Here is a 22,608-nt window from a genome sequence, read left to right as displayed (position 1 = left end):
ATACACCAGGCTCCACAGTATTCACAAAAAGCACGATGAAGCTGCACTCTCAAAGGTGTAAATGTTTATTTCAACAAAAACAAGAGCAATGTTTCGGGGCTCCTGACCCTTCCTCAAACACATGAGAAGCTTGAGAAAGGGGTAGGAACGCTCAAATGTTGCTCTTGTTTTTGCTGATATAGACTTCTACACCTTTGATAGAGCAGCTTCACCTGGCAACAAATGTTGGGAGGTATGTAATTATGTAATTCTTTATGTGCACATATCTTTATTACTTTATTATTGAGATATCTGTCCATACTCAGGATTACATATGTATGAATTAATGTGATTTTAGCATATGATGGATAAGATAATGTTTTAACAAGGGAACTATCAGTCTATTTTATTACATCCATATTAAAACATAACTACTCCGGTTAAGCGTCTCTATACTATAAAAAATGAATAATTAACACTTACTAAGCTGGGCAAGGTTGAATATTGCATGGTTTTGACGGAGGAAGAAGCTTGTTCTGTGGTCCACACAAGGAAGAATTTACTTGAAGCTGATGATCTTGTAAGCAAATAAACGTTGCTGGCATGAATCCTTTAGAACAAAATAAAAACAGGAAAGGTTAATCACTTGTACAGATTAACAACATGTACAATATAGCTTTGAATCAGTGACGGAATCCTTGAGAACAGACATACTGTTTTTTTTGTTTTTTAAACATCACGTTTAATTACCCATCAGCCTACCTTTATAGATAAACTTTTTTTTTTTTAAGTTAATCAACTTGCTTATATAAGTTTCATATCAGCAAAACCTAGACTGGTATTCACGACAATTAAATAAATAAATAAATACATCTTTCTAGAAAATCAGCATTTTTTCAAAGCAAAATGTATTTGAACATGATAAGAGTGTTTCAGGAGTCTAACTTTGACAATGGCCTAGATTACAAGAGTAGTGTAAACATTGTAGCGAACATCACTAGAGAGCAGTCCATAGCACTTCCATTTTTACTTCCATATTACAAGTTCAGAGTAAAATGTTAGCACTTGAGCAAAAGTCTAGGGCGCTCTAACATCTGTTGGTCTAATCTCTGATATAATAGACTTCTTTGGTGCACTGTGTATATGTTTGTATGAGTGAGTATGTGTGTGACTGTACATACACATGCATACACACACACAACCATATATATATATATACAGTATACATATATATATATACTCTGTAACACTGTATACTGTATATCTATCTATATATTCACACACATACAGTTACACTTCCCAGTCCAACACTTTGTCATTTACCATATGCATTTCAATCACTGTTAATACATGTAGTTTAATGGAAAAAACATTTATATTACATTTAATATATATATATATATATATATATATATATATATATATATATGTGTGTGTGTGTTTGTGTGTGTTTGTGTGTGTGAAACAATTAATTTTAATATATTATATGTGTTTTTGCTGTGCTTTTATTCTAGCGCTAACACTTTACCTCAGGATTCCAGGCTCGCACCCCGAGTTATCTTTTGAAATTATAGGGTGCGTTAATATCATATGCGGTAACATTCCCTGATGAATATCTTTTACCATTTACTTGTAATGCCATATTGTGCTCTATTCTTAGCACAGAGTCACAATATGGATAGCTCACCCTGAACTATCAATAGAGCTCCACTTGTAATCTAGGGCCAATATGTTTAACTCTGTTGTAGGAGTTAAATGCACAGTAAAATATGGGAATTTAGATAAAAATAAAATACTCTACCAAAATAGAAAGAAAGAACCTGAATGACTAGAGAAACTAGGAATACCAGCCTGTGCTTATGCACCAGCTTTTGGGTGCCATATTAAAGAGATTAAAGCAATAGCAATGCACATGGGTGAGCCAATAACACCAGACATCTATGTGCAGCCACCAATCAGCAGCTCCTGAGCCTATTTAAATATGCTTTTCAACAAAGGATATCATGAAAATTAAGCAAATTAGATAATAGAAGTAAAGTGGAAAGTTAGGCAGAAGAAAAAGTGGATGGCACTCAGAGCGTGAATAAAATAAAAAGGTTAGAGAGATTTTTGGGAGGGATCAAGGAAGGGGGAAGGTAAGGGGGTAATCCTACATTGAAGAAAATAATAATAAAAAAGGTCTAAAACTGCAGGGGCGAAACTACAGGGGGTGCAGAGGTTGCAACTGCGACTGGGCCCCTGAGGGTGGGGCCCAAATTTAAAAAAAAGAAAAATATTTTAATAAAAAACGTTGATCTGCCACTGCCTGCACTGATATCATGTGAGTGTGACATGATACTTTACTAGTGTCTCTGACTACAGGGGTTAGTCTTTCTGTTTTACCCATTGGTGTTTATGTATATGTGTGTGTGTGTGTATGTGTGTATGTATGTGACTGTGTGTGTATTTATGCATGTATGTGTGTGTGTATGTATGTATGTATGTGACTGTGTGTGTATTTATGTATGTGTGTGTGTGTATGTTTGTGGAACCAGCAAATTACAGACCTTGTTACTACAGCATGGGGGGCAGGGGGTAAACAGTGTCACTATAGAGTACCACTATATACAGTTAGGGTTGCCACCTCAGCCAAGTTTTCCTGGACACTTATGGGTTACACATACTGCAGGGTGTGCAGGGAGGAACGTGTATTGTGTTTCTGGACAGCACTATAAATATTCCTCCCTGCACACCCTGCAGCATGTGTAACTTATAAGTGTTCTGTATTTTAAGGGATGAGTGGCAACCCTAATATACAGTACGGGGGAGGGGGCTAGACCATGTCAATGACTACTGTGGTCAAGTAGGGTCAGGCCAGCCATCTCACCAGCAGCCTACAGACTGTGTCACTGACTCACTTTGTACAGTACGGGTGGGTTAAACAGTATCACTATATACAGTAATAGGGGGTCAGACCATCTCACAGACTGTGGGCACTGGGCACCTCCTTTTGAAGACGTAATCTGAATAAAAAAAATGTTTCTGTGTTAAATGTAAAAAAAAAAAAAAAAAAAAGCTATGTATCAAATTCACCTTTTTTGGGTGGGGTAGGGGGCCCTTCTTAGATTCTTGCACCTGGGCCCTGTGGTTTCTAGTTACGCCTCTGTAAAACTGCATACTGGCAGACTGTCTGCCAGTACTCAAGATGGGGTAACCAGTGGGGGGGGGGGGGAGGGAAGATAGGTTTTTGAGAGGGATAAGGTAGGGATCAGTGGGTGGGAAGTGTCAGGTGGGAGGGTAATCTCTATACGATAGCTAAAATTAACCTTACAAGCTATATGATTAACACCTTAACTGCTGAGAATAATAAAAGTGTTGTGCACAGCTGCAATTAGCAGCCTTCTAATTACAAAAGCGGTTTGTAAATATATTCAGTGAGAAACCTAAAGTTTGTGAAAAAGTTAAGGATTTTTTTTTATTTCATCACATTTGGCAGTGAAATGGGGGCATGAAATATACCAAAATGGGCCTATATCAATATTTTGGGTTGTCTACTAAATGCTAAAAATGCTTTGATCTTTTGGAGAAGTTTTAGTTTGAAATGCCCGGTCCTTAAGGGGTTTAAGTGAGTCCTATACTTTATGATTCTTCTATCAATATTGTCTACAAGATTATGCTATATGGAACCCCTTTTTTGTACTTTATGTTTTCTGGAACTTGTGTATTGTTACCCACATGATTTGAAGTGAAGCAGTCATTTTGGAATTACAATGATTATTGACTCACTTACTTTATAATTGCATTTTATATATTTGTTTTTATTAGAAACATATATATATATATATATATATATATATATATATATTCTAATTTATTTTATTTTCTCTTTATTTTTGAGAAACTTTGTGTCTGGCTCCCCCTAGAAGGTACTTTTTACAGGTTATCTCTTTATGCATTCCTTATTTAACTTTTATACTATAATGTCCTATTAATAATAAGCATTCTATGCATATTTAAATCATTCATATTACCTCTAGTATGTAAAATGATTAATCTATATACTCTCAGAATATTTATCACTGTTATTTACCTCCACCGCAAGTAACAGAGCACTCTGTATAGACAGGGTCCCAAGAAAAGTTGTTTGCTTTCTTAGTTGTACTTTGAGATGCAGGTAGAGTATATTCCCATGCAAGACCTGGATTCTTTCCTTGATAAAGAATCTATAAAAAGGAAGAAATATACCAATTCATTATTACTATTATCCTATGCAAATAATACAGATATCAAAATAATATTACATTAATGCTCTATTTGCTACCTGTGTGTAGAGATTTTTAGCGATCTACATTCTAACTCACTTTTATATATGCAGTTATTTCTATGTCACTTCAACCTTAATGACATTGTGGTGGGAGGGAGGCTAGTGTGGTTTGAACTAGGGATGGGCGAATGTGGTGAAAGAGCAATTCGCTTAATAGAACGAATAGTTCTGTCAAAATTTGTTTTGGACAATCGAATGATGAAAAGAACAAAAATTCATTAAAATTCAGTAATCAAATGTTATTTACATTTTTTTAATGTTACTTTCAGTTTCGAATGTTCATAATTAGATTGAATAGCCACATTCAAAATTTTGAATGTAAACTTCGATTTAAAAAATACTATTCAGAAGTTCAATAGTTCAAGTAGAAGGGAATTTAGTAAACTGATACAGAATAGATACAAATATATCTATTCAAATTTTTCTATTTTGAATATTGCCTAATTTGAAGATTATATTTAAAGTAAGCATTAGAAATACTATTACAAATATATTGGTTCAAATTTGTCTATGCAATATTTGAATTAGAAAAGTTCAAATCGAATATTACATTTAAAGACAGCATTAGAAATACTATTACATTAAAAGAATGTTAGAATGTTATACAAAGAATCGAAACTCGAAACGAACGAACAAATGTTTTAAAATTCATTCAATTTTTTGAATGTTGAAAACATTCGCCCATCCCTAATCTGAGCGAATGGCACTGCCTTGTCACTTTAAGCAGAACTTGTTTTAAAACCGAACCTATTGAAGGAGCTGGGGAGTGGAGGACCACAGGTGTTAGGTAACAGTGCTGTAAAATCAGCAAGCAAGATATTCTCCCTCCCAGTCTGACTTTCCAAGTGGAAGGACAATAATTGTTCATTGACTTCATGTGCTACTGTTCATTATTTACACATTCTCAAAGTTTATTTCTGGCTTTTCTAGGAAGACAACACTTATCTCCAGAGCACACTATCAGCCACCCCATTCAACCGATAGTAACCTGAAGCAGCCATTTGTCTCCACCACGCTGTGCACTATTGGTTTTGGCGCACCATGTACAAGCAGGCTGTACACAATATTAAAAAAAAAAAAATGAACTCAGGTATTAAAAAATCCAAAAGCAATGTGCAGAGGCACTGTAAGAATGTTCTAAGTATCCTGACAGCTCAATCTGCCCCCAGATGTTTGTAGAGTAAACACTGAGATTGAGACAGGGCTAAAAAACAGATCATTTGGAAGTTCCTTCATTGGTCATCTACCTCCTTCAAAACACATAGATTACAAACCTTCATAAGTCATCCTCCATCTCATTGGTCAACGCTCATAAAGCATTTTTCTCTATAGATCATTCAGCCTCCTACTTCATCTTCTCATTATATATATACACAATATGTAATTTTTTTAATAAGGTCTTTAACCCTTTGAGTGCTAATGACGGCTCTGAGCCATCACAGAGTTTCCCACTCTGGTGCTAATGACGACTCAGAGCAGTCACTAGCACTCTCCCACCTTGAGGGAGATCTGGGGGTTGCCAACCGGTCCTACCCCGGCGATCGTACCTGTAGAGTGACAGGCATTGCCGGGGCATCACGTTTTGTGTGGTGACGTCACGCGCAATGACGTGATGACGTCACCGCGCAACTTTATTAACAATTTGTCAATACAAGGTATAGGGAAAGGGGGCACACTGCTTAGAAGCCTGTATCTCAGGCATCTAAGCAGCTACAGACCCCCAAGACCCACCGTTGGAAAGGTAATCGCCTAACCTTTCCAATTGTGTAAGGGGATCTGGAAACAAAATTAAAAAAAAGTTAAAACATTTTTTTTCACAAAATAAAAAAATAAATTAAATCAGCTTAACACCCAGGTGGGAAAGTGCTTAGCACTCAAAGGGTTAAAGGGACACTAAAGACTTCATGCACCTCTCTCTAAATATGGATGCTGACATTTTGAAACTTAGGCTTCCCCGCAGGTATATGAAGAAAAGTTGTTGCACATGTGAAGACACATCAGCACTGGAATGCATTGAAAGCCAGATTTCAACACGGTAGTACCCATGACTAGAGGGATGTGGTAGAATAACTTCAGTACTATGACAAGCAAATGTTAAAAAGTCAGTATACCCAGAGAATACAACTTAAAATCACAGGCTTGAGATGTAAAGGTGTCTATCAACAAAGGTGCAAGACCTAAAAGGATGATAAACTTAAAAGGGATAGTGAAGTCCAAATTAAACTTTCATGATTCAGATAGGGCATGTAATTTTAAACAACTTTCTTATTTATTTTTATAATCAAATTTGCTTTGTTCTCTTGGTATTCTTAGTTTAAAGCTAAACCTAGGTAGGCTCAAATGCTAATTTCTAAGCCCTTGAAGGCAGCCTCTTATCTGAATGCATTTGACAGTTTTTTTTCAGCTAGAAGGCATTAGTTCATGTGTTTCATATATATAACATTGTGCTCAGGCACGTGGAGTTATTTAAGAGTCAGCACTAATTGCCTGAAATGTAAGTCTGTCAAAAGGTCTAAGATAAGGATGCAGTCTGCAGAAGCTTAGATAAAAGGTAATTACAGAGGTAAAAAGTATATTTCTATAACAGTGTTGGTTATGCAAAACTGGGGAATGGTAAATAAAGGGATTATCTATCTTTTTAAACAATAACATTTTTGGTGTTTACTATCCCTTTAATATTTATAATCTCCTTGCAAAATGTTTAATGAAGGAAAGTAAAAGAAAAAAGGAATCCCAGGACCCTGAGGCACATAATCACGCACTTCCAGTTATTTTTACCTTAAATTATAAACAGCCGTAATCCAATACTTTTAACGTTTAACTGTCTTTCATATGCAATGCAGATAAAAATTAGTAGTAACATGTCCCTTTAAAAAAAAAAAAAAGTATTTAAAAGAGTACAAAGACTTTCAAAACCATTTTCTGTAGCGAAATGAGACAGTTTATTTAGCTGAATCAACTTAACAATCATTCAACAAATACAATGAACCTACAAGAAACACATAAGCAAATCCTAAATGTATTTGTGAAAATTCTCCTGGAGAAATATTTGTTTATTCAGCATGACAGTTATGTAACTAGGTCATTTTGTGTCTAAAATTCAGGTGTTTGGAGAGCCATTTAAACTTGGATGGCTAATCACAAAGTGTTTTCTCATTTGCTGTGTGCACCGCTGATATAAATTTGATTTGAGTCCCTGTCAAACAGTGCAACTGATATTTCATGGACTTTCATTACTTTGTAAGTATTGCAGCTCCCGTTGGTGGCCACTGAAACAGCCCCGGGCTTCAAAACTGGTCAAATTTGTATTCTTCTATCTTTTATGATTGTGAAAATAAGAATATAACTTTTTTAATTAATCCACTAGGGGATACAACAATATAAAAAAATGAACCCAATGAATAATAAAGAGTTCATAAGCTGCTGTAAAGAAAAAAAAAGAGTAATTTTTAACTCAATATTTATGTGAAGGTCAATTACACTTTGTTAAACAGGTTTTTTTTTATGTACATACTTAAGATCTGCACTTATAAAATAACTTTTGTTTTTGGCTGATGTGCTTAAGGCTATTGGTAAGGAATTCAAATCAGACTCAGTAGAGTTCTAAACACAGGATTATTTGGAGATTTTTTTTTTTAAATAGGACTTGTTCCACATTTTAATTGAATTATTTTGATCCATATAACTAAAATCTTCATGAAATTCAATAAAAATAGAACACACTTAAAAACAATGAATAATTTGTTGGATTTCGGCTATGAACAATAATGTGGCTAGGATTATATAGTAACAGTTAACTATGCTTTTATTTTTAAATGATTAGTAAAAATGAAGAGTATTAAATATTATTAGTAATAATTTCAGCCATTTTTGCTTTATTATGTGATTGTAATTCAGTAAAGGGCCATTCAACTCTTAAAGGGACATAAAACCCATTTTATTTCTTTCATGATTGAGACACCCATGCAATTATAAACAACATTCCAATTTCTATTATCTAATTTGCTTCATTATCTTGGTATCCTTTGTAGAAAAGAATATATAGGTAGGCTCAGGAGCAGCAATGTATTCCGCAAGCTGCTAACTGGTGGCTGCATATATATGCCTCTTGTTATTGGCTAACCACATGTGCTCAGCTACTTCCCAGTAGTGATTTGCTTCTCCTTCAACATAGGATACTAAGAGACAAAGCTAATTTGAATTGTTTAAAATTGCATGCTCTAATTGAATCAGAAAAATAAAAACTTTTGGGCTTCATATACCTTTAAGGACCAGATTATGAGTGGAGCACAAAATATCACTTAAAGGGACACTGAACCCAATTGTTTTCTTTCATGATTCAGATAGAGCATGCAATTTTAAGCAACTTTCTAATTTACTTCTATTATCAAATTTTCTTCATTCTCTTGCTATTTTTATTTGAAAAAGAAGGCATATATGCTAAGGAGCCAGCAAATGTTTGGTTCAGAACCATGGAAAGCACTTGTTTATTGGTGCTGTCCAATCAGCAAGGACAACCCAGGTTGTTCACCAAAAATGGGCCGGCATCTAAACTTACATTCTTGCTTTTCAAATAAACATACCAAGAGAATGAAAAAAATTTGATAATAGGAGTAAATTAGAAAGTTGCTTAAAATTGCATGCTCTATCTGAATCATGAAAGAAAACAATTGGGTTCAGTGTCCCTTTAAGTGATATTTTGTGCTCCACTCATAATCTGGTCCTTAAAGGTATATGAAGCCCAAAAGTTTTTATTTTTCTGATTCAATTAGAAAATGCAATTTTAAACAATTCAAATTAGCTTTGTTTGTATTTGCGCTCCACTCAGTAATACCAGTGCACGCAAATGTGCGCTGGTATTACAAGTTAGGTGAAATGCAAATGCAACCTCGTGTTCGCATTGCATGGAAGCATTGAGAGCGCACTTCCATAGACTTTCACAAACTCATGGTAGCAATAGCCAGCCACTTGTAATGGTTGGTTGTTTATCGCATGCCTGTAAATGGGCGATTTTGCCCGTTTGCTGGCGCACAATAAATTAGTGCTCCATCTAGCCCTAAATGTTTTAGCATGCATATAAAAAACACTGTCTACACATGTTAAAATATGTATTTATAATAAAAAGAAATAAGATTAGTGAAGTGGTTTATTTTGATGTTGATTGTAACAGACAAAAGTCTTTGCAATACTGGTCTGTGTATAGAAGCTTACTCGCTGATAAGTAAAACTCTATTTTTTTTCCTTGTGTGCAAGATTCACCACAATAAGGGGCAGTTTACGAGTGACGCGCTCTCGTTAGCATGAGGGGCATAAACGTGATCGCAAAATTGTTGTTTTTTACGCTTGAATCCATATTACAAGTGGAAAAGTGAGGAAATACTGTACATTATCTAGGAGATAATGGAAAAGTAAGGCCTTAGCCTGTAATGAAATTAAGGGGTGAGGCACTGAGGAGAGTGAGCTAGCTGTGTGGCAACAATGTTGCAAAGATGTGGGAGCTCTTACTCACCTGTATAAATGTTTAGAGTGTGCAGGCCCAAGCCTTTTTTCCACTCGTTCCAGAAAGTTGTCCCTCCCTCCTGCCCTGGTTAGCTGGACAAGCGGCTGTTCGGGTGCTGCTAGGGTACCTTAGTTTGTCTGGCACTCTCATGCTTAGTAGACCGAGAGGAGGTAGGCCCGGACTGGTAAGTTTAACTCCCCTCTCGAGGTCATGTTTCACGACTCGACCTTTGGGAGGCCTATTGGTTGCAGTTGTATTTGATGCATCCTAGCTAGGCTGGCGGTTTGGTCTCAGGGTGTTAATATGCGAGTGACGACCACGAGGAGAAACTATGTCCCTAGGACCGGGCCTGGGAGTGCTCCTCCTAGAGTGCCTGGCTGAACATCTTGAGTGAACAGCATTATTCCTAATAAGAGTAGTAGCTGAGCTCCGCCGTCTGAGTAGCCTGAGCCCAGACCTGCATTAGCATGGGTTTATTCAGTACTAGGGCGCCGCTTGCCGCCATATTCCCTTGCCTTTAAGGCTAAGTTATCAGTTGCTGTTTTTTGTATTAATAAATACGACCTTGTGGTCTTTAAAGGGCCACTAAACCCAAAATCTTTCTTTCATGATTCAGATAGAACATACAAATTTAAACAACATTGCAATTTACTTCTATTATTTATTTTGCTTAATTTTTTAGATATCCTTATTTGAAGAAAAAGCAATGCACATGGGTGAGCCAATCACATGAGGCTTCTATGTGCAGTAACCAATCAGCAGCTACTGAGCATATCTAGATATGCTTTTCCGCAAAGAATATCAAGAGAATAAAACAAATTAGATAATGGAAGTAAATTAGAAAGATGTTTAAAAATGCATTCTCTTTCTAAATAATGAAAGAAAAAATGTTGGTTTCATGTCCCTTTAACCCATCTCTCTGTGTGTCTGTGTTTTCTCTCATGCTTAAGCTAGCCACGAAGCGACTAGGACCTTCAATCCCTTATGAATTAACCTTAATATAAATGTTGCTAAAGATTTCAAATCCGTTTTTCATATGAATGTGAAATTACTATCACTTTCGAGATAGGAAAAAAAGCTATATATTTTTTACTCAGTTACTGCAATCTTTTTCTTGTCTGGGACTAGTGGACTAGCCCTGCCAATGAGACCCATTTGTTTCTAAAGGACTAAGTCTGAAGTTCGTATTCTTTAAAAATCTTGAAGTAATGGCAACTTAAAAAGACCTACTGTATCCACGGTATAATAAACCGCACTACCACAATATAGCAGACTAAACAAATGAAGTACAACCTGCAATATCTGTAAAAATTGTATTTGAAGTACTAACTGTAATATCTATAAGATTTATTTCAAATAGCACTAACCACTAAACTTTCTAACATTCAACTTTAACTAAAGTGAAATAGAACTGTAATGGCATTTTCTGTGTGTGAAGTGTTTGATAACTGTCAACAATTGAAAGCTAAAATAATTGATATTTTTTATATCCAAACTACAAAACTTGACTTGTATTTTACCTTAAGAAAATCTAAATCTGTTAAAAATAAAATACAATAACTATCCAGGCCACAAGTAATAATAAAAATATTACTTTTAAGGCTTTTACACTTGACAGATGAGTATTAATATCCATGATCTTAAAACCATTTTTTCAGCCTATTTCAGTGCTTTATGCCAGAATTCATCTTAATATCCCCATGAAACAGCCTTTTGCTTTTAGCTGCAAAATATAGATGTTCCAGACATATTTTTCAACAAAGACAATCATTCCATTTGGGATTTTGTTTCTTTTTAATTAATTGTCCATTACAGCTATATGTTTTGAATATTTTAAAGCTGTAAACTTAATTGCATTATAGGGAGAAACAATTGATAACAAAAGCGGTAGTCCTGTGCCAGCCTTGCCATACTAATAAATGAAATAAAGGTTTTAAAACAGTTTAAAATATTTTAGCAGCTTTTGAAATTTAATTTTAAAAATCATATTCCTAATAGTACATTGGAAATACAAAACCTATACAGCATGAACTATTTGGAACAATCTTTGTGCCAAATTCTACAGCAAAGATATTGGCAGAGATAATAGCACTAGTTCCAATTTGCATAATATATTGATAACCTGCAGAGTAATGTATTTAATATTAAAATCAATGCAGAATACTGGAGATGTGATAATAGGAAATATAATAATTTTAGAGTTATTATGGAACATGTCCAACTGTAATTAAGGCGTTTGCTTAATATTAAATGAAGACATTTCCTGACAAGTCCAGAATGAAAATGGCTGTGTACAAAAGCTGCAATATGAAGTTGAAATGGCCTGCAGGTAAACAGCCTACTTAACTGGACCAAATCCATGCTCCGTTCAGCCAAATGCCAATTGCTTCCAGATTGAAATCTCCTACAACATGTCCAAGATGAGAGATTCTTACACAGCAACCACCTGACTTCAGACACAACACTCAGCAGCCCCTGACCGCAGGGCAGAGAGTTATAAAATTTACAGCTTCTTAGGTTCAAAACCACAGACTCCAAGTCTGGAACTTGCCAAATGTACTAAAATAAAATATAATGTAATACTTATTGCAGCAGATTCCAACCTGATGTTGTTCTGTATATTTTTATTTTTAGCAAAAAAACTAAGCAAAAAACTCTTAAAGGGACATGAAACCCAAAGTTCTCTTTTATGATTCACATAGAGCACACATTTCTAAACAACTTTTCATTTTATTTGTATTATCAAATTATCTTCATATACTTTGCTGAATGAGCAGCAATGTATTACTGGGAACTAGCAGAACACATTGCTAAGCAAATGGCAAGAGGCATTTTGCAGCCAACAATCAGAAGCTAGCTTCCAGCTCCTGAGCCTACCTATGTATGCTTTTCCACTAAGGATACCAAGAAAACTAAGCAAATTTGACAATAGAAGTAAATTAGAAAGTTGTTGAAAATTGTATAATTTATCTTAATTATGAAAGAAGCAAAACGTGGATTTCATGTCCCTTTAACCCCTTGAGTGTTAACGATGGCTCTGAGCCATTGCAGAGTTTCCCACTCTGGTGCTAACAACGGCTCAGAGCCGTCGCTAGCACTCTCCCACCTTGAGGGAGATCTGGAGGCTCCCACCCGCTTTTACCCCGGCGATCATGCCTGTAGAGTGACAGGCATCGCCGGGGCTTCCCGTTTTGCGTGGTGATGTCATGTGCAATAACTTGATGACGTCACCGCACAACTTTATTTATACTTAACAATGTTAAGTATAGGAGCAGGGGGCATGCTGCTTAGAAGCCTGTATCTCAGGCATCTAAGCAGCTATAGACCCCCCAAGACCCACCATTGGAAAGGTAATCGCCTAACCTTCCCAACAGTGTAAGTCTTGGGGGTCTGAAAAAAAAAAAAGTTAAAAAACAAATTGTTCAAAACATAAAAAATAAAAATAAACCATTAAAAAATCTTAGCACCCAGGTGGGAAAGTGCTTAGCACTCAAAGGGTTAAAGGGACAAAAATGTGCATTTTTTTTCTCATGTATATAAAATAGCACAAAATAAAGATATTCAAAAAATGTTTGCAAAAACGTTAAAGATATTGAAATTGATATTTAAATTATCACCAAATGCATTCCTGTTCCTGACTCATTACTGGGACAGGCTGCAGATAAGATAAACAATAAAATAAAATATTTACTTTCCCCTTAAAGGAACATTATAATACCAAAATGGAAATGCTGTAATTTACTGATGACATCTTATAGTGGGCCTGTTGATCTTAAGCTCTCCGCTCAGATGAGATAATCTAAAATGATCCTCCAGCACTGTGAGATCAATTAAAAGATTCCAGGAAGGCAAATGTTGCTGTACTTCTCTAAGGGGCTTTCTGGATGTTAAGGAGAGACAAGCTCAGTGCAATACAGAACTACATGATAGTTTTGTTACACTTATTTTGCATTTTAAAGTATTTAGATTCTGTATACAGCAGTGTATTTAGGATTGTAATTTTACAAATTCTGATTATGTGTTGAAAATGTTGGTGCAACTTTAACAAATACAGATCTTACTTTGTATACTGCGTTGCACTTTGTATGTTTTATGTGAAATGAGCCTGACCATTTTAGAAAGTGGGAAGGACCAGAAATGCGTGTGCAATGTTAAATGCCAACATGCTGTCGGCATTTATTGATGTCATGCGGACATGATCCGCTAACGGATCATGTCCGTCAGACATTTAATAAATCTACCCCTTTATATTAGTGTCAGGTGCTCCCCAGGTAACTTCACTCTCCCCTGTGAAATGCTCTATTGCAGAGAGCTTCATTACTTTCTATAGGAGGCAGCTCTCATCTCTCTGGGATTTTAAGGTTCCACCTTTTTTTCTTCAGTGAGTTCAGCCCCTGTGAAGTCAACACTATAATTTCTCTCCATACTGGAGCCCTATGTGATCTTAGTGCCCTATATGTTTTGACAACAGATAAGAACCATGGGCCAAACAAGTCTGCCCACATAGTTTGTATGCTAAATTGTATGCAAATCCCCTTACGTCAATTGCGTATCCTATCTTTTTAATGGGACTTGCCTAACGCCGGTATTACGAGTCTTGTAATCCATATCTAGGCATTCCTGAAGTTTCCCACAGAGTTTGTCTTTACCATATCTAATGGAAGTGTATTCAATGAATCGACTAACCTTTCAGTGACGCAAGGCCTTGTGCGGTTGGGTGGTCCTAGAAACACATTCATATAGTTGTAAAGTGGTTAAGCTCAAAATTAAATACCTCATGAAATTATAGGGATATTAAATTAAAAAAACTACCATGCATGTAAAAAAAGGAACGTTTTAACATATTAGTAATAGTTTTGTAGGAAAATGTTTTGGGTTAAAGTGGTTTAAAAGGATTCTGAAACAAACAGCAATAAATTATTTTGATAAATGAATCCCTAGATGTCAGTTTATCATTGGCTCATAATGATTACTACCACAGATCTATTGGTGGGCACTGGGCAGGAAACAAAATAGTATATTAATGAATTAATGAAGGTCAAATTTGCAAAAATGAAAACTGTAATATATACACTTGCTTTTAAATGCAATACAGAAAAAAGTGAACTAAATAAATCTTACTTGATGTGATTTTTTTCACCTTTAACTACTATTTTATTATATTTCTAATAGTCCTGGGTTGTTGAGTTGTGTGTGTAGATTTGGTGGGATGACAGCATATACTTCCAGATGAAAATGTTTCATATACTTTATGTAGAAGTTTCATAGAAAGAAAGAACCATAGATCTTTAACACATACACATATTTAGGCCTACCAGCCTTTCTTGCCATTAACAGACATCCCAAGTCTCCCTGAAGTTCAGGGAGTCTCCCTGATTGTAATAGGGGCTCCCTGATGCCAGCAAATGGAGTGCAATCTCCCTGAAACTCCAAGTACTATGATCTAATGTGGCCCAAGTCCGGAAAAGTGTTTCTTTAAAAGTATAACCTTTAGTTGCTGGGACGTTATAGAACCCTCAAAGCATGCATCAGTAACCAAAAAGCCCCCACTGATTCTAATAAAATAAAAACACAAATACTAACTTATTTAGTGCCCGTAATTAAACTTCGGATTCTAAAATATTTGAGCATTCAACAGACGTACGATCACTGGAAAATAGGTTTGTTGTATGTGGTTGTGCAATAAAGCTCCTTTTTTTTTAATGTTACTTTAGTGGGAAGCTACTTTAATGATACGTCTCTATCTTATTTAGGGTTTCAAGGTGTCCAATATATAACTGGGAGGGGTGGCGGCGGCGCAGTAGCGGGAGAAGCCACCTCCCTGAAATGAGTATTTGCAGGTTGGGATGTCTGCATTAACCAAGTACAGAGGAGGACTAGGCTAGGGTACAGGGTGGCAATTGTCTCCTGTGTTGCCTTTGATAATGGAATCAGTGCTGGTGCAATCTCAGTGACTGCCAATTTTCTTTTCTTCATATGTGTGCCCATAGGATGTGCCTGGTGTGCACAGTAAATCACCATATAGTTTATTTCAGCATTTTCAGGATTTCAAAAAGTGTATTTGTTTGAATGAAAGCTTTCCCTTTTTATTAAACTCTTCAATTTCAGATATCTCAAAAACTACAGAATTAATTTATTTTCAATTTATAGTGCTTCCAAATCATTGCCAAAATACTCCATTTCAGCATTTAAAAATCATATTTTGAATCAAGTTAAACTAAGAATGCATTAAAGATAGACAGACAGACAGAGATAGATAGATAGATAGTTTGATAGATAGATACATACATACATAAATAGATAGATAATAGATAGATAGATAGATAGATAGATAGATAGATAGATACATAGATAGATAGATACATAAATAGTTCGATAGATAGATAGATAGATAGATAGATACATACATACATAAATAGATAATAGATAGATAGATAGATAGATAGATAGACACATAGTAAACTCTGCTTGTTAACATTCATGGGCTATTACAAAGTAAGCACAATGCAGTTACACACCAAAAAATGTAAGCTTAAAAAAAACAAAAAATCAATAATAATAATAAAACATTCATTTGCATAGTGTCTGGTGAGTGGATGAAAATATACATAAAATGTATCGAAACAAGAGGTTAAATAATGTTATTAATTTGTATAATAATTTTTCCTTGGTATTTCTTATAACGAAATTAGTAAAATACTCACCAATAAATTGAAAGTCTATAAAATTTTGGACTAAGTAGAAATATGCCAGTCCAGGCCATAATTACACGTTTGCTTTGGTCAGAAATGTCAGTTTGGTAACTGGACCTTTTATCACACACATACTGAAGTAAGAAACATGGCACTTAATGTATTACTAACGTAGTAGTAAGTAATAACTGCTAGAAGTTTTAACCATCTTTAAAGGGACAGTCAAGTAAAAAAAAAAAACTTTCATGATTCAGATAGGGCATGTAATTTTAAACAACTTTCCAAATTGTCTTTTATCACCAATTTAGCTTTTTTCTCTTGGTATTCTTAGCTGAAAGCTAAACCTAGGAATGCTCATATAATAATTTCTAAGCCCTTGAAGGCCGCATTTTGTTGCATGCTTTTTTATTGTGGCAGACACTGCACTAATTGGATGAAATGCAAGTCAATAGAAAATAAATAAAATGTCATGTGATCAGGGGGCTGTCAGAAGATGCTTAGATGCAAGGTAATCACAGAGGTAAAAAGTATATTAATATAACAGTGTTGGTTATGCAAAAACTGGGGAATGGGTAATAAAGGAATTATCTATCTTTTTAAACAACAAAAATTCTGGTGTTGACTGTCCCTTTAATAGTTCTATTTCTAAATGTTAATTTATTTGAATCCATATCTAGGCAAATACATAAATACTGAAGATAAAAGCATTTTTAAGTAATGTTTTCCTACACTGTTAGATAACAAGGTTAAAGGAAATAGTATCTCTATTTAAAATGCTTTTATATGCATTATGGTCAATTAAAACATTTCTATATTTTCCTGAATAATATATTTAAATAGACCCCAATGAGTAATCTTTGAGTGATATGCTCACACTTTGGTGACAACACAAAGCTAACTCACTGCTGGGCCGAATTCCACTAAGTGGGGTAGATTTATTAAATGTCGACTGGACATGATTCGCTATAGTGAATCATGTTCGCTCGACATCGCTAAATGCAGACAGCATACCCTGTCCGCATTTATCATTGCACAAGCATTTCTGGTGAAATTCTTCTGCAATGCCGCCTCCGTCTCACTGGCCGCTAACAGGGGCTGCCAATCATCCTGATCATATCGGATAAGGATGATTTAATTCCGCCATACTCTACAATCTCAGGATCGCTGACCGTTACAAATTATTATGGTCAATATTAGTATTATGGCAATCACCCTGATACCTTTTAACAAAACGTATCACATATAATAAGAGATGCTACTATAGGTATGTAAACACAATAAACAACACTACTGCTTTTACAAACAATCTGCATATTTATCATCATAGGCTTTCAAATCTTACTTCCAAAACAAGTGTCTCATTTGTTGGTCCTACTGCATACAGACTTTCAGGATGTTGAACTGAGCGTTGGTAAGTAAAAGTTGTTCCGGCAAAAGAGAACTTCCCAGGCCAATCAATTGTCCAGTCTCCTGTTAAATAATACTTTTTGTTTAGATTCCGCACTGCAAGGTAGCTGGTGGAGATCTCAAGCTCGTGAAAATGGATGCTTCTTGCGCCAGCTGGAATTGTGACAACGTAATAATAGTCTGAAATATTGAAATAAAAAAATACTTTATTATTGTTAACAATAAAGCAGCAACAGTATAATAAAATGTAGGCCCATATGCACAAAGCATGATTCACAAAAACTTTTCTTTTATCTTAAATCTAATTTATGATTTGAAAATCAATTTTGTATCTGGATACCATCTTACATGTTTACCTGTAAATTAAGTAATATCTCTTAGTGAAAAGTAACTAACTGTGTGTGCAGTAGTGGACCTACTTAACAGGGGGCTCTGATTCAACATTTTTTTGCCCCCCCTCAAAGGTAACTCAGTAGTAAACAATAGCATTAGTATATACACTGCTCTGTATAATTATGTTGAGGATAGATATATATAGATAGATAGATAGATAGACCTGCAATCTGCACTTATAAAAGGCTCCCCTGTACATATTCTGCACATGTCTATGTATAGACTGGCTACTATGGGCCACTACACCTGCTGCACCAATGGTAGTTCCACCCCTGTGTGTGTGTCATGGTTTCCAATTTGATGCCCAAGGGAAACACTGTAGCCCTTTATTTATTTTTTCTGGCTTCTTCTACTCTACTTTTGCTCCACACAGTTTGTTACACTTCTCTGCAACTGGTAAATTCTAGTGAGGCAGTGTTCCATCTAAGGTCAGGTTTGTGAGCAGCCCAGCAGTGAAACAGATAATAAGAGAACCACACCTTGAGGTCACCATTGTGTAGTGTTTGCTAATTGCTCTAATTAAGTGTTTCACTGCTGGGCCGCTTACAGAATTACACTTAGAGGGAACACTGGTTGCCAGGTGTTCAGAATTCAAACAGACTGTCCAGTATTTTTAGAAAGCTGTCCAGTAAAATCTTCACAAACAATACTGGACACTTAAATGTCCAGTTTTTTTTAAAAAGCTTTTGATTGCTACATATAACAGGTCTCCTATGCCTAAATGCATTACAAATATCATGCAGAAAGAAGTAAAGGGCAGTCAATGAAGTCAAATTGCTTCTGTATGCATGTTACTGGCAGCCAATGAGGTAAAATTATTGATTTGTATGTTACTGGCAGCCAAGGGGTAAAATCGCTGCTCAGTTGGGAAAGATATACCTCATAACAGATTTCCAGTATTTTTGTGGAGGATAGCTGGCAACAGTTCTAGTGACTGAAGAATATTTCAGAAAATGCGTTTAAAACAAAACATTTCCGCCACAATGGTTGTAGATGCATATGCATGTCTACAGCTTGGACTATGGGAAGCACAAGAGATTTTCTCGAACATTGAGATTCTTGTGGAAACGCACGTGCCCCTCTGGTCTTGTTTTGTTGATGATATTTTTTTTACTTTGGAGAGGTAGTGAAGAACTTCTAAATTCTTTTATTGACACATTGAATACAGATAATGGCTATAATATTTTTCTGACTAGAGAGATTAGCCAGAATGAAGCAACTTTTTTTTAGATCTAAAGATCTGTAAAGAAGGAAATAGTCTAAATACCAAGGTATATAGAAAGTCGACAGCCACAAATAGCCTGATACATGCTAGCAGCCACCTGAAAGTCTGAAGTCTAGTATTCCAGTAGAACAGTTCCTGCGTCTAAAGAGGAACTGTTCTAGTGAAAATGATTTAAAGAAAAGGCAAAAGAAATGTCATCCAGGTTTCTAAAAAGGGGATACTCAAAACGCCAAATTAAAAAAGCATGGATTAGATCCAGACAGAGTTCTAGACTTCCTCTACAACAAGCAGGTAAAAACCAGGATGTAGGGAAGGTCAGTTTAATAACGAGGTATAACTCACACTGGAAGCAGATTAGAGAAATTATGAAAACATATTGGCACATTTTAACAGTTGATCCAGATTTAAAAGAACATATAGGGGACTATCCACTAATAACAGCACGTAGAGCACGGAGTTTAAAGGATAGGCTGGTACATAATAAATATACAAAGAGAGAAACTCCAAAATCCTGGCTAAGTAAGGGAAGTAGATGGCTTGGTTGCAGGCCTTGTGGCCACTGTGTGTATTGCAGGTTTATCCAAAAAACAAATAAATTTGGTAGAAATCTGGATGAGCAATATGATATAAGACAATGGATAACCTGCAACACAACAGATGTCATTTACCTTTTACATTGTTATTGTCCAAAATATTACATAGGGAAACAAAGAGAGATCTCAAAGATCGAGTCAGGGAGCATAGGGACGACATTAGGGGAAAATACAAGATAGCCCTGTAGGAAGGCATTTTGAAAGTTAACATAATTCTGATTTCGCAATTCTTAAGGTTACAGGGATTGAACATATTAAGCAACATCGCCGTTGAGGGGATGTAGATAAACTTTTATTGCAACATGAAAGTAGATGGATGTACAAACTGAACACCCTGGCACCAAATGGTCTAAATGAAAAAAAAAAAAGATTTTTCCTGCTTTCTATAGTATATGTAGTATTTCTATATTGAACTGTAAAATTTTAGTCATTAATTTTTAATCATGTATCTTTGAAAATTATTTTATACCCCTATAGAAAAAATGCTCTTCATTGAATTTTTATTCTGAATGTAATTTTGTTGAAATGTGTCAGTATAAAAGGGTTTTGTAAAACCTGGTTCTTTAAATAAAAAGAAAAATTTCCTATGGATTTGTGAGATGCCATGACGGTTCACTCTATTTACCCTAGAAGTTGATATTGTAAGTGATTTTAGGGATGGTGTAGAAATTGTGTAAAAAGATACAATGTAATAAGCTTGATCCCATTGAAATAGATCCGGTGCCCTTTAAAATAAAAGGTGAACATGAGCGAAACAAGGAGGAGCTGAAAACTAAATAAATAGCCAGCACTCCATGATGGAGGTATCTGATGAAGCCCTGTAAATAAGCCCTTTTCTGAGAGGGGCGAAACGCGTCATACTGGCACTCATCTAACCGGAACTTTAAACTGTGAGCCGAATGTATCCTGCTTGTCTCCCCACCCACTGAATACAGATTTTGGAACCGAGCCCGGATATATATTTTAGAGGCATGTCTTCTAGCCAGACTCTAGGACGAGACACCAAGTAGAGTGTTGCAGTGGATAAGTGCCACTGGTATCCATAAAAGTTGAGCGGTTAGATATTGGGGGTTCAATTTGTGCAAAGCAGATACAAACTGTCCTACACCCAACGGTGGTCTGCCACTTGAATTATATTGTGAGCGTATTTCTACACTAAGTGCACCAAGGGTTGAAGTGGTGTGATTTATTCTCTTCTGTGGATTGAAGCATAGGATTTTAAACGCAAGTTTGTTTCCCTTTACTGGAATTGCATCTAGCAATTTGGAAGCTGGGTACAAATAAGAGAACTGTTGCTGTTTTCCTTGCTTGGGAAATATTTTTTTGAGCGTGTCATGTACAATTATGTGCTCAATTTAGGCTTCTAAATCATCTGTATTAATAGAATATTTTGGACTACATCAAGGCTCATATTGTTTTTGTATAGTATTTTTTATTTTACACTTTGTGGGGTTTTGGGGGTTTGTTTAAGGTATATGAAGAAGAGGAAGAAATAAATACTTTTTGATTAAAGATTTTGTGTGCTGCCTTGTCATTCTTTGATATCCATTAATATTGTGGATATCTCTTTCTGTTCTTATTTTTGGTACTACCGGTTGTAGATGAACGTTGAATGGTTTGCCAACACTTTGGAGTTCATTATTTCAAACAAATATTTAAATTCAACAATTCAAAGGTCGAATGAGCTATTTGAATCAGGCTAATACTTAATTTATGCTATTTTTTGTTTATCTATTTTTCTTTGTGATCTTTAACATTTATATAATTATTTCTGTAAATATAAAATATTTCAGTATTTAAGATATTGAAAACTCATATTAAATTAAATATGCATGTTTTTATATGTATTTTACATTTAGAAATACTAGTAGTAAAGGGCATTTTAACAATTAACATCTAGGAGAGGTTCTTAGAACTTTTGGTCCATTACAGCCTCATACAATAAATAAGACAAATGTCGTTAGTTAAATCAATAGGAACTGAGTACAAATTATGTTGTAGATTTGTATGGAATCTGAAAACAGTCTTCACAGCTGTAATCTGGTGAGTGCAAAAATGTAAACTCAGCAGCAATTTTATTTTATTTTATGGTTGTCTAACCCTAACCCTAACATAACCCTAAGCCTAACACCCCCTAACTTAAATATAATTAAAATAACTCTAAATAAAACTATTATTAACTAAATAATTCCTATTTAAAACTAAATACAAACTTACCTGTAAAAAAAACCTAAGCTAGCTACAATATAACTAATAGTTACATTGTAGCTATCTTAGGTTTTATTTTTATTTCACAGGTAAGTTTGTATTTATTTTAACTAGGTAGACTAATATAGTTATTAACTATTTACTAGCTACCTACTTAAAATAAATACAAAGTTACCTGTAAAATAAAACCTAACCTGCCTTACACTAAAACCTAACATTACAATAGAATGAAATAAATTAAATTAATAAAATACAATTTACTAACTTACAAAAAAAAATAAACACTAAATTACAAAAAATAAAAAATG

General features: G+C 35.1%; 1 protein-coding gene across 1 annotated transcript in view; it reads right to left on the bottom strand.

Moving 5' to 3' along the window:
• Window positions 1-22,608, bottom strand: part of ADAMTS18 (ADAM metallopeptidase with thrombospondin type 1 motif 18) — a gene marked incomplete at its 5' end in the record, with an annotated part of 193,998 nt that overhangs the window by 29,366 nt on the left and 142,024 nt on the right. Inside the window, 3 exons of the mRNA XM_053715800.1 lie at window positions 463-589; window positions 4,049-4,181; window positions 17,817-18,061. Of these exons, the coding sequence (XP_053571775.1) occupies window positions 463-589; window positions 4,049-4,181; window positions 17,817-18,061 (505 nt within the window). The remainder of the gene's footprint in view (window positions 1-462; window positions 590-4,048; window positions 4,182-17,816; window positions 18,062-22,608) is intronic.

Source organism: Bombina bombina, chromosome 1, assembly GCF_027579735.1.
Source record: "Bombina bombina isolate aBomBom1 chromosome 1, aBomBom1.pri, whole genome shotgun sequence".
Taxonomy (NCBI): Eukaryota; Metazoa; Chordata; class Amphibia; order Anura; family Bombinatoridae; genus Bombina; species Bombina bombina.
Note: the sequence above shows the minus strand (reverse complement) of the source record. Positions and strands in the feature narration are given on the sequence as shown.